The 13219-nt window shown below is 42.7% G+C and overlaps 1 protein-coding gene across 5 annotated transcripts in view; it reads left to right on the top strand.

Moving 5' to 3' along the window:
* The window catches only part of LOC137300495 (astrotactin-2-like), a 1223335-nt gene extending 1214220 nt beyond the window's left edge, over window positions 1-9115 (top strand). For all 5 annotated transcript variants that reach the window (XM_067969574.1, XM_067969575.1, XM_067969578.1 and 2 more), the window contains one exon: window positions 6753-9115. In XM_067969574.1, the coding sequence (XP_067825675.1) occupies window positions 6753-6990 (238 nt within the window). In that variant the 3' untranslated portion in view covers window positions 6991-9115. The remainder of the gene's footprint in view (window positions 1-6752) is intronic.
* The last annotated feature ends 4104 nt before the right edge of the window (window positions 9116-13219 follow it).

The raw sequence follows: 13219 nt of genomic DNA on the forward strand, positions 1-13219 counted from the left end.
GGGAGGGAAACCGCAGAGAGAGATGCGTCGCAGAGGGCACTGCCCTCGCCACAGGGTCCACAGACCGAGGCTCAGCTTCCTGGACCTCTCTGAGCAGCAGTGCACACGGAGGCTCAGAGTCACTCGACATGTAGTCGTGGACATCTGCAGCCTCCTTCATGCCGAGCTGCTCCCGGCTGGCCCGAGCACCATCTTCTTACCTGTCGCTGTCAAAGTCACCACTGCCCTCAACAACTTCTCCTCCGCACGCATCCTTCCAGGGTGCCACTGGGGACATCGCCGACGTCTCTCAGTCGTCTGCACAAAAGAGCCCTGCAAATACACCCACACCCACTTTGCAGTGACACAATGGGTGGCATCAGGTGTGGGTCTTCATAGTGATCCTCACGAAAGGGCATTATTGCACAAACCAGACAAGATTCGCAAAGATGTGGCAGTCGTGGTGCCAATATAATATGGAATGTGAGTTGCTCAGACATTAAATATAAATAAAAACCATGACAAACCCTCAAACACCCTTGTGCATCCCCTTCATGCTCACAACACGTTTGCCTTACGCTTCCTACTGCACATACGTGATGCATGCCCTGTGGCTGCAACACAGGTAGTGGCAGGTTGAGTGAGGCTGACTGTGAAAGAGATGCACGAGAGGGTGAGTATGAGATAGAGCCATGAGATTGTATGAGGATTGGGTTGAGTGGTAGTGGCGGGATGAGTACTGGCGAGGTGAGTAAGTGCAGGTAAGATGAGGATGAGGTTTGAGTGGGTGTGAGGGGTGATGTGACAGAGTAGTGTTGGCAGTGCAGAAGGAGATGTGGGGTGGGGGCGGTGATGTGGCAGACGGAGTGTAGGGGAATGAGTAAGTGTACTCACTCTGGCTGACCTACTTAGGTCATTGGAGTGCCTCCTGCACTGTATGCAGGTGCGCGATATGTTGGTGGTGCTGGTGACCTCCTCTGCCACCTCGAGCCAGGCCTTCCTGGTGGCAGAGGCAGGCCGCTTCCTCCCGCCCGCTGGGGGGAAGATCTCTGTCCTCCCCCTCCTCCTCACCCCATCCAATGATACCTGGAGTGAGGCATCATTGAACTGGGAGCAGCCTTCCCCCTGGGCTGCTCCATGCTGTATTTTTTCCTATTTGTTGCAGCATCTGTCAGTGGAGGACCGTCCCTTTAAATAGAGCTCCTCCAGCTGGCAGACCTTACTGCGCATGCGCAGCCCGCCCGACGCGCAGATCAGCAGTGGGGAACCCGGAAGACCAGGTAAGTGGATCCAATTAGGCTGCGATCGCGCTCGGGGCAGACTGATTTCGCCGGGCGCGTTACCCACGCGACCAATAGCCCCCACCCCCCCGACTCGAACCCGCAGCCCTGGCAATATCGAGCCCCAGGTGTCTCGGACATCGGGGGGAGGGAGAGTTGGCCGATCGCAGGGATCCGATCGCGGCAGGTAAGCTTGTTGCGCCAGGAGGAAACACTCCTACTTCTCCTGGCTCACAAGCAGTGCAATAAAGGCACTTACCTCATGGATCCGGCCCTTCTCATTCCTGTTCACCTGCGAGATTCACGAGCCCCGGGAAACCCGCGCTGGAGGTGATAAATTTAAAGTTAAGTCAAATTCAATTTAAAAAGACCTGCTTAATGTCTCACAAGGACTTTAATTGATGCTATACTTACCGGCCCACCTGAACTAATTAAGCTTCTGACTGTGGCGTGCAGGTTACTCGCACGCATTCAAATGCGCCTCCGGTAAACCCAGATTAGAGCCGGCTTGTGCTCATGCTCCAAATATCAAATATTTGAACTACCCACCCGCCCCCGACCCCCCGTTCTTAGGCGTTAAAATCCCGCCCCCACCACGTGTCCTTGGATCTTTTCTAAATATTCCCTTAAAAAAAGTACTTACATTTATATAGCGCCTTTCACAACCTCAGGACATCCCAAAGCACTTTACAGCCAATAAAGTTCTTCCTTTTTTTAAGTGTAGTCATTGCTGTAATGTAGGTAATGCAGCAGCCAATTTGCACACAGCAAGGCCCCACAAACAGCAATAAGATAATGACCAGATAATCTGTTTTTCACTGATGTTGGTTGAGGGATAAATATTGGCAAGAACACCAGGAGAAATCCAAACAATGCAACGATGTTCATCACATTATTTGCACATGATATGGTTGTTACAAAAATCACATAGGACTCTCCCAGCTCCTCAACCTCACCAGCAAAAATCAACTTAAACATACCAATTATTTTTTCATGGAGATAGTGATCTGTTCAATGTGCAAAATTAAGTATTATTAATTGATCCATTTGAACACATCGGGGTAGATTTTCGTGTGATCGCTTCCATCAGGCGGGAGGTGGGCATGTCCAAGCCCACTTGCCTCCCCCCCCCCCCACCTCCTGCCCAATTGAAGTTGTCAGAGGCCCAACCCATTTTCATGGTCGGGTCTCCTTTAAGTATAATCATTGAGTTGCCAGTACGAGCCCTGAAAGGCAACTCGCCGATCAGAGTGGACAGGAAATTCAGTGCCTCCTCCGTGAAGCCGAGCTGCCCACTGTAAGTAAAAAGGGGTGCAGGTGATCCCAGGTGAGGGCCGTGGAATGTTGGACATTGAGGGGGTTGATTTTTATGGGCCCAGCAGACATATTAATGCTCCTCCTGGCCCCACAAAACATCCTTTAAAACTTAACTGTGAGGTTTTTTGAAGCGGCCTGCAGCGGTCCCTTTAAGGAACACTGGTTGAACCACTCAACACCAAGTACCAATGGGCAGAGTGTGGATGGCAAATGCTCTGCCCATTGGTACTTTTAATATCGCACCAGGGTCCTATTGACGCTATAGGACTCCGAGATGCAGGGGCTGATGAGGCTTCCACCTGTATCCTGTGGACCTCCTATTTCAGAGTCCGCATCAAAATGGTGGCCACCGAAGCGACAGCATTACCAGGTAGTAAGCACTGCGCCACGATTTTCATCGCCCTCTTCACCGCCCCTGCCTCCCACCAACCCCCTTCCTGCCCGGCAGTGGAGATGCAAATTGTCTGCTTAATTTCCAACACTTTGCCAATTACTGGCCTGTTTTCCATCCACAAATTCAGAAATTTCAATCTCCCTTTGGGATAGGTAACAGAAAGGTACTGCCTTAAAATTATTTTTTTGTGGAAAATTCCACTAATCCCAGACTGAGAGAAAATTGTGGGAAAGAATACGAGAAATGGGCATAAGGGAAATAAGCAGGAAAGGGGGGGGAATGGAGATGAGAAAAAGGGGGAGGGGAGAAATGGAAGTGAGAGGGGGAGAAAGCTGCAGAAGATGGAAGAGAAAAAAAGCAGTTTGCAAATTATTCCTGTCATTTGGAATTGTTTTTGTCAATAATTGAAGACACTCTTTAAGTGTTGAATTGAAACCAGAAAGTATTTCTTCGTCACTTATGTGCTGCCATAATAGACTTAACAAGGAATTACCTTACAAGTTTTGTAATAAATTGAATGATCGCTTGGAAATTAAATAAGGCCTGTAAACTGTATTGACTCTGCTGTAATGAAATACAACAGGGAAAATGTAGAGCTTTGCTGTTACCCATCACTTAACTCAGTTCAGACTTTCTGCTAAATATTACAGTTGGAGGCTGTGTATTTGACACTGAGAAGATGGGGAGGGTACTTTCACTGTTTTCACATACTCAAAAAATCAAATTAACTAATTTGTCTCCACCATACAAAGCCATTAGAATAATTCATTATATGAGGGCAATTTTCATCACACTACTGCTCCGATTTCGGGCAGTAGCGAGATGGTAGGAAATTAGTCCCGCTGGATTCTTGCTTAGTTTAGGCCCTGCACAATCTTCGAATTGGGTGTGGGGCGGGCACCTGGCGGTCGCACAGGAAGCAGGCAGGAGCTTAATTTACATATGCAGAAAGGGCCGTGAAAGGGCACTGCATCATTTTCAGCCCCAAAGGGCATGCAGACCTGCAGGCAGGAGGGCTTTTAAAACACTTTCAAGGTAAATACATTCGGCCTTGTTGTTTTTGTTCCCACTAGCATTTGGGCTTTCACATGCTCAGAAATATGCTATTTTTAAAAACGATTTATTCTCAGGATGTGGGCAACCCTGGCAAGGCCGCATTTCTCTCCCGTCCCTAGATGCCCTCAGAAAGTGGTAGGAGGCCTTCTTCTTGAACTGCTGCAGTTCTTGTGCTGATGGCACTCACAAGCTGATGTCAGGAAGGGAATTCCAGGATTGGACCTAGCAATGTTGACAGAAGGACGGTGGTCGAGATTATGGGGCTTGGAGGTGCTGTTGAAGATGAGTTGCCACAGTCCACCGGTTGTGGAGTGGGGTGGATATTGAGTTCAGTGGCAGAGGAGCCGCCGAGCAAACTGTTGTGTCCTGGATGGTGTTGAGCTTCTTGAGAGCTGTTGTGGTTGCACCCATCCAGGCGACTGATGAGTATTCCATTACACTCCTGACTGGAGCCTTGTAGATGGTGGAGAGACTTTGAGGGGTCACGAGGTGAGCTACTTGTTGCAGAATACCCAGCATCTACTCTACTTCTGTAGTCATATTGTCGATATGGCTGTTCCAGTTCAGCTTCTGGTCAGTGATGACCTCCAGCATGTTAATGGTAGGGAATCAGTGATGGTGGTTCTGTTGAAGATGGAGAGAGGTAGTAAGTCCTTTTCTTTTTGGAGATAGTCACTTCCTGGCACTTATGGGGTGCGAATGATCCCTGCCACTTGTCAGCCCAAGCTTGGATGTTGTCCTGGTCCTGCTGTAAGCTGCCATGGGCTGCGTCACTGTTGAAGAAGTTTAGAATGGAGCTGAACATTGTGGAGTCATCAGTATACACCCCTACCCCCAATCTAACAATGGAGGGAAATTTATTGACGAAGCAGCTGAAGATGGTTGGGTGACGAATGCTGCCCTGAGGAACTCCTGCAGCAATGTTCTGGGGTTGCAATGATTGGCCTCCAACAACCATGATCATCATAAAAAATGCTGTTCTCAATGAATACTTGCACTGTATGCCTGTGATTTTGCCATATAATTTTGGAACACTTGTCTTTGCACTCAAATACATGATGAAAACAGAATTTGACCATTCAATAACACTTGAAATAAGTTCATTTTAAATTTTTAATGTGGTTTTCTTCAAACAAAATGGATATCTTGTATATAACACATGTATTTTACAGTGTAGCCTTCCTTCAAATAAATGTTCACTTAGAAATGTGCAAATCTATAGTCACATTACTGAAATTTGCAATACTGACATGGCTTTATGGAATAATTATGTTTGTCTATATGGGGCAAGAGTAAATCAGTTTTATAAAATTTATGAATAATCTTGCAATATATTTTTGTTTAATCTCAATTTTGTTTTATTATTAATAACCATTTAACTGATGACTGCTGACAACATCACCAGGGAAATTGGCAGGGAGGAAGTACAGACCTCAATTAACACATGTTGAAATGACCCGACCCCTGAAACCTCTGGGCCAATGACTACAGATGTTTAGCTCCCTCATGCGGCTGGACTCGGTAACCCCTGCCAGTTAGTTCCCCTGATGACGTCATAAATCCTCGCATTAAAAATTTTCACATGACCAGAAGAAAACGGAGGTGGGGAAGGGGGGGGGACATGGATCATTTCTGTTTTGTCCCCCCCAAAAATTATTTTTAATAAGTAGATTGATGCAAAGGCTCCATTAGATTATACCACAAAAAAATGTCCAAGATTTCCTCTAGTGCATGTATTGGTATCAGTGTACACTTGTCCAATTATCTCCAAACTTTTCTAAAAGTCCCAGTTGCATTTGTGCATAAAAAACAACGATATAGCAATAAGTAGAAAATCTCCCCTTTTACTTCAAGAGAAGAAGCTGAAAGTGTGGCATGTTTATACACAATATTTAAGTAACTAAGGAAAACCAAATAATTTCCTTATGTAGAATTTTCCCTTCCACTGGTGGATACATGTTTTATAGAATTAACTCTTCCTGCAGTTTTCAAAGGAGCTGTAATATCAGCAGGAATTGTTGGCAGTCATGCCTCAGTATGTGCTGGTCCTTGTTACAAAGCAGATTTAGAAAACGCAACTGAATGTTTTTGTTTTCCCCAATTCATACTCATTTTTAAATGTATTTTAATGAGGAAATGGTTCCTGAAGTCCCTCAGTCAGTCACAAGTAATAGAACTTGAAAAATGATCAGTATAAGCCATAGAGCAGTATAATGTGGGTTTCCAGACCCTTTTGCCTGGATTAGGGGTATAGCCCACTACAGGAAGAAAACGGAGGTGAGAACATGAGTAACACTGAGCTGTTGTCACTCACCCAGCAGCCAATTCAAGATTGGCATTAGTAGAGGCCGGAGAGCAGTCACCTTCTCAAATGAGGAAGGCAAATAGTACAGAAAAAGAGAGGAGGGAGAGGGGAGGCTATCGAGCGGACAAAGTAATGTGCTAAGTACTTTTACTTACTTATCTGCCCCTCACATGAGTGGCCAAACCCAGACGCTGTCTGTGTTCTGGTAGATCTTGTGCTATATTTGATAGAGGATAAGGTTGGTATCTTGGAATGATGAGATCAAAGAACCTTTTTTCACTTAAATCTATTTTGTGCTCTATTGACATGAGTAGAGTGGAGGAATGTTGAGAAAATTTTAACTTCAAATATCCATTTTAAAATGATGACAAAATAATTTCATTTTATTTGTTTTCTCTCTCCTCTGCATTTCTTCCCTCAGAAAAGCTCATCTGATTCTAAAACGACTGGACAATGTAAGTGACCACTGTGCATCATTACTACACAGTGCCTATATTCAGAGCCACATAGACTCAGTCCTGTATTTCATCTGTCGAATGGAAGAAAGCAGACCCACGGGGATGGTCTGGTACAGCACCTTACACGACGCAAAAGTGACTTGCGATGAAAAACTAATGTCTGTCCCACGCAATATTTATGGAGACACTAAACTTTGGTGAGAAGTCTTCGAACAATGAACTTCAATTATGGGCTCATCTTTTGAAATTTTAAAAGAAGCGAGGCAAAAAAAAAGAATCTTTACGTCAAACGATAGTGGGATCTTCATCAGACAATACACGTTTCACAAATTAGCCTTCAGGGCTTTGGTGCTCGTCCAACTGTTTAATGAATGAAAAAACTGGAGCTACATGATTGGAAATAAATACTTCATGTTAACAATCAACTGTTAAGTGAACAGACAAGGTGTTAAGACAGCATGTAAATTAGTGAACTGACCAAAAATTCCAAGAAAAGTTATTACAAAATGTTGTAACGCTTTTTTGCTTTTTATAAATTGACACAAGAAGTGAATGCACACCTTTTTAACAAAATAGTGCAGAATTATATGATAATAAATAATTGCTCTATAAAAATTCAACCAAACCAATTTCTACATTGGTGAGTTGATAATTTGACTGCATTGATTAAAATTAAGAGTTCAAACAATTGACCAGGCTACTGAATAAAGAAGACAATTTTCTGCAGAAATTCAGACAAGTCATCATGCTAGATCATTAATGACTCATGATTAGCAAAAGTCAGATTAACAAATCACTGTTGTAAATATTACAATGCACAATATGGCACTAAAAATGTACAGTATTTTACCTTTAGGATTGAATGAGGATTCATGACTGAGAAAAAAATGCAGATGCATATCAATTAGTTTTCATTGTTTATAGAGGATATAGTCTTTAGTAACTTATACCAGCAGGAAACCAACAGTCTTTCCCCCTCTACCATAACCAATCAAAGCTATTGATAACCCAGGTTTGTGTGTAGGTACATGATGGTGAGCAATGGGTGTTCTAAAATACATATTGACTTAATTTTTATGATGGTAGTTGTAAAATGGTGGCCTCTGGCTCGAAGTTTCATAACAATGCTTTAACCTGAAAATAAATGGAATAAATGACCTTGAAAAGTGGAGTGGTTTCCAATGCAGGATAGTAGTTATCATAAATGTTGGCTGTTTTTTGATTAAATACAGAACCATGATTACTAAACATATCTTCCAAAAGACACTGTAAAGTGTATCAGCTAACTGAAAGGGAAGTTTTGGTCTGGTTAAACCAATGTCATAAACTTCACTAAAGAAGCTTATAAAATAATTGATCCTCTTTTTTTGGTTTTGACACAGTAAAGTGTAACAGGTATTTTTTCCCTTTAAGAGGGCGTATGTGCTAGAGCAGATATATTTTATACTCCTAAATCAGCCATTTAAATGGTTCACATTGCTAGCTGGACACTAGAATTCAGCTTTGAAAAAGAGATAAGTAGTAAGACTCATAAGAACAGGTGGCAGATTCCAACATGAAATCACAGGATAAATTTACTACAAAGAAAAAAAATGTGTGAAAAAGGAGAGAGGTATAGAAACACCATAAATTGGTGAGAGGAATTCAAAGGACTAACTCAGTGTCAGGATGGTTCACACACTAATATTTTATTGCAGCTGTTGATACTGGATTAAGTACAAAGCTGTTTGAATGTGCATTTTAAATTCTGGTTAATTGTGGCTAAATGAGGTGCTTTAACCTAGAAATATTTAGTGTGGCTTAAAATGGGATTAACTACAGATAGCTGGACAGGAAATGGGTTTTGATACTCAATGATTATTGATTATGACATGAAACAGTATGATCGGATTTCACTGTAATAAATATCTTGGCTGATTTGATAAAATAAAGAATTTCATGCATCCCATGAACATAATCACACTTCTTATCAATTCAAAAGAGCACGTGCAGTCCCACTTCACAAGGTGGTGTGAATTTGTGCTCTTTCATAACAATATATCACACCGCTGTTTCATTCTCTGAATCCACTTTTCCATTGTCCATTGGTGTTTAGATGCTATTTGTTTATCAGGCAATGCCAAATCAGTTCATACTTCCCTTCGAATTCTTAGTCCCTCAAAAAAAAATACAGGCACACCATGAAAACATTTGGACTCAGGAGAGAGACATTTGTATTGAAGACCAACATAAATCATTCTTGTCTCTTTCTCTGTGTTCTTCTGGCTGCATTCTTGTGCCAAATTTATAAGCAGATAAGGTTCACTAATAAATTGGTTTAACAATGTTCACTGTGCCATTATTTAAAAAAAGAGTCTTGAGGGTCTTTTCGAGGGGAGAAACAATGGGGGCAATTTTTGTCTTTCGGTGTAAAAAAGTGCCATTCCAGTTTGCACTGCTTCAAGATCTGCCAGAATCCCAGGTGCTAATACCACGCGATTTTTGTTTTAACCTTATTTGTATAATGGTTCATAATTCCAGGTGAAATAGGTGCTCATTCTACACTGGTAGGAGACAAAATTTGCATGCAAGTCAAATTTAAAAAGGTGGGGACAATTAAAGGGGAGTGTCATAAGGAGGGGGACAAAAATTTTAAAAGTTGCTGGAGATCATTAAAAGGCATCTCAACCCATCAGCATGGCTGAAGTGTGATGGAATTAAGAAATGGCAGGCCAGGATGAATAGAAAGAGGCACGCAGACAAGTGACAGTACAGCCGAGTACCTGATCTCTTCTCGGATGGCTGCTGAAGTCAAGTTGGTGCTGCATCAGGTGATTGTGAGGAGGGTTTTCCTTTGTGCTGCTCAACAGCATAATCCCATAGGACAGCACTGCAAGAAGGTGCAGGCCTTACTGTAGCTGCACATGTGCAGCTCTATGCTGCACGGTAGCCACTGGTGTCTTTATAGAAGATGGCAGAGCTTGGCATCTTCCCCTCTGCTGATCCAGACTCTTGTGTAGGCAGGTGGGTTTACAAAGGCCCGCTGAAGTGGTCAGTGTCATCTTGACAGGTACAGGCAATGCTGGCTCCTGATCACCTGATCACCCTGCCATGCCTTTTTTCATGCACTACCATATTCAGCAGGACATGCTGTGATTGGGAGTATTCTGAAGAACCTTCCAGAATAAAGGTTAGACAGGTATTCATATCAAAGAATCATACAACACTGAAAGAGGCCATTCGGCCCATCATGCCTGTGCTGACTCTTTGAAAGAGCTATCCAATTAGCCCCACTCCTCTGCTCTTTCCTCATAGCCCTGCAATTTTTTCCCCTTCAAGAATTTATCCAATTCCCTTTGAAAGTTACTATTGTACCTGCTTACTCCACCCTTTCAGGCAGTGCATTCCAGATCATAACAACTCGCTGCTTAAAAAAAATTCTCCTCATCTTCCCTCTGGTGCGTTTACCAATTACCTCAAATCTGTGTCTTCTCGTGATTGAACTTTCTACCAGTCAAAACAGTTAAACCCCATCTCCTCTATCAAAACCCCTCATAATTTTGAACACCTCTATTAAATCTCCCGTTAACCTTCTCTGCTCTAAGGAGAACAATCCCAGCTTCTCTAGTCTTTCCACAAAACTGAAGTCCTTCATCTCATTACAACCCAACGGGGAGGCCTTTTAGGACAGCCATCATTGGGAAGAGGAGCCTCCACTAACATCATTTGCCAAAGTGAGGTTTGCTACCTTTCTCGGCAGGTGTTGAGATGTGGGCGGTACGGTCCAGAGCATCTCTCGGGCAGCCTGGCCTGCCTGGCATCGGTCCACTGATCTTCTTTTCCTCCAAACACGTCAGCTTGCAGGGTTCCTGGTAGCAAACCCTCTGGTGCCAATAAAGGGAACTCAGGGCAAATTAAATTAATAACTATAACTGCACCTGAAACTAAGGCCCATGAACATTCAAGTGCCAGCCGGGAACAGAAGAAAACCTTCCAAGAAAGGTCCAATTCATCTACTTTGAAAATGTGCTTGCCTTTTAAATGTGCTCCCACCTGCAAGTCCACCCAAGTCCCTTGCCGGGTTTCATGCCGCTGGGGCCGAACATGGTGCAGAACTCCTTTAACTCCCTTTCTTGAGTACATTCATGAATCTCCTGCCTGTTTCCACCAGGAGCTTCAGAAGCCTGCCCCAGCCCCAACTGGAATACCGAGCATGACCATGAATGAGCTGGATTTCCTTCCCCCTTCAGCCTCGCTACCGCTGGAAATCGGGACAGTTACGAGATGGAAATGGCCCCCATTGCTTTTTGCATGTTGGAACCATCAGCTTACAGGAGGAACGGGGATGCACCTTTTGGGGTTTTGACATTTCTCTCTTTTGTTTGAGGTCATGGAAATGGCCACTGTGTTGGTGGTGGTGTGTGCCTGTAGTGTACAAATCAAAGTGTCATTTAACTTTTGAGTTACGCATGAGGACAATGCCAAATTTATGAATATCCATAATTGTGTAGAGCTAAGCACTTATATTTGCAATTCATAATGTACAAAGAAACTAGAGCTGTTCTAAATGTTGTGAATATTTGATGGGACAAATTCTTATTTAGAAATCGCATCTGGAAGCCCTTTTATGGTACATACAGTTTCTAAACACTAAACTACCACTGAGTAGCTTAGTGAGTCTAATGAGTTTGTGAATGGTATAAAAAATGCCTTATAGCCTTTGTGACATGCATAAATTATGCATTATTCCTACAACCCTTGCCTCCAAGAAACTAAAGGAACTAAATTAAAGTAATGTTTCTCTTTCAGGTTTTTTGAACAGTATAGTTTGCTTTATGTGAAACTGTTAATACATAGTTACCTTAAACTCTGTCTTCCTACTCCATCTAATTTTCTTCTTACTATTTAAACATTTATTTAATGGGATGTTATATAACCTTATTGTCTCATTGCCAAGAACTTGAATGTTCTGAATTTAACAGATGGTGGTCAGGGTTTTCCCAGTGGAAAACTACATGAAAGGTGAGGTACTGCGTTCCTACTTCTGAACTAACATCTAAAAAAGAGATTTATAGACATTATTTCATGGAAACAAGCGTTTTCTGGAAACCAAGAAGTTGGTTTCTTAATCTGCAACAAAGCCCAATAAATTATAATGTGATTTTCCATTTCTTTTATAGAACAATATATTTTGCAAGGTGTGCGTATCTACAGCATATTAATACATTAAGGTCTCTTAAAAAATATTGAGAGAAGGAAAAGCAGTGTTGAAAATACTTCTAGGAAGTCCAGATGCTTCAAGACTCCATTTTATGGCTTATGAGATACTTAATTGTTCTTCTATTTAAAAAAAAGTTACAGATAATAATAGATTTGCAGTTCATATAAGGTTACAAGGTTTGGAACTTGAATGATCGGGACAGATCCAACAATGTTGCAAGAAATATGTGCACAAATCATGGAAGTCGTTTCGCAGGAGCCAAAAAAAGGATTAAGTACTTGGATCCAGGATTCTTCTGCAAGTTCAAGCTAACTTCAGACAAAGGTTTGTACTTCAGATGGCCAAAATCACATGATGCATTTTAGAACAAATTGTGCTACCGACTTGTAAGACCACACGTGCGTCATACTCAGCTGACAGTTATGGAAGTACAAAAGTTGCCATGACCTGTCTGGAATGTAGTCTGTTATAAATGATTGTCTTCTCTGGCAGCCAATTGCAATGCACATTTTTCAGTCATGTAGAGAGGTTGAATTTTGTTCACTTGAGGCAGAGCAGACTATGATTGAAAAGTCAAATGACAGCAGAATCATACAATATATCCCTTAAAATTCCTCTTCTCTTCTCACCTGCTTGAAACATGAAAACTACTTTTTGAATGTCTTTGATGATATTATGAAGTATCTATCTTTCTCTTCTGGCCCTAATCAAAATCACAAATGAAATCCCCTCTGACTGATGGTGCACTATCCCCCCTCATCTTGTTCGGCCTCTCTGCAGCCTTTGACATGGTCAACCACATTATCCTCCTCCAACGCCTCTTCTCTATTGCCCCCAACCTGAGCTTTCGACCTCATACGCTCTCCATCACAAAGACTGCCAATTTCCGTCTTGGTGACATCATATGCTTCCGCCCCTGCCTCAGCCCATCTACTGTTAAAACCCTCATCTATGCCTTCTTCACCTCCAGACTCAATTATTCCATTGCCCTCCTGGCCAGCCTTCCATTCTCCATGCTCCTTAAACTTCAACTGATCCAAAACTCTGCTTCCCATATACTATCTGACATCAAGTAACCACTCATCCATCACCTCTGCCCTTGATGACCTACGTTGGCTCCCAATCCCTTAATGCCTTTAATTTAAAATTTTCATCCTCGTGTTTAAATCTATTTGTGGCCTCACCCCACTCTTTCACTGTCACCTCCTCCAGCCCTACAACAATCCCAGA

The sequence above is a fragment of the Heptranchias perlo genome, chromosome 31, assembly GCF_035084215.1.
Source record: "Heptranchias perlo isolate sHepPer1 chromosome 31, sHepPer1.hap1, whole genome shotgun sequence".
NCBI lineage: Eukaryota > Metazoa > Chordata > Chondrichthyes > Hexanchiformes > Hexanchidae > Heptranchias > Heptranchias perlo.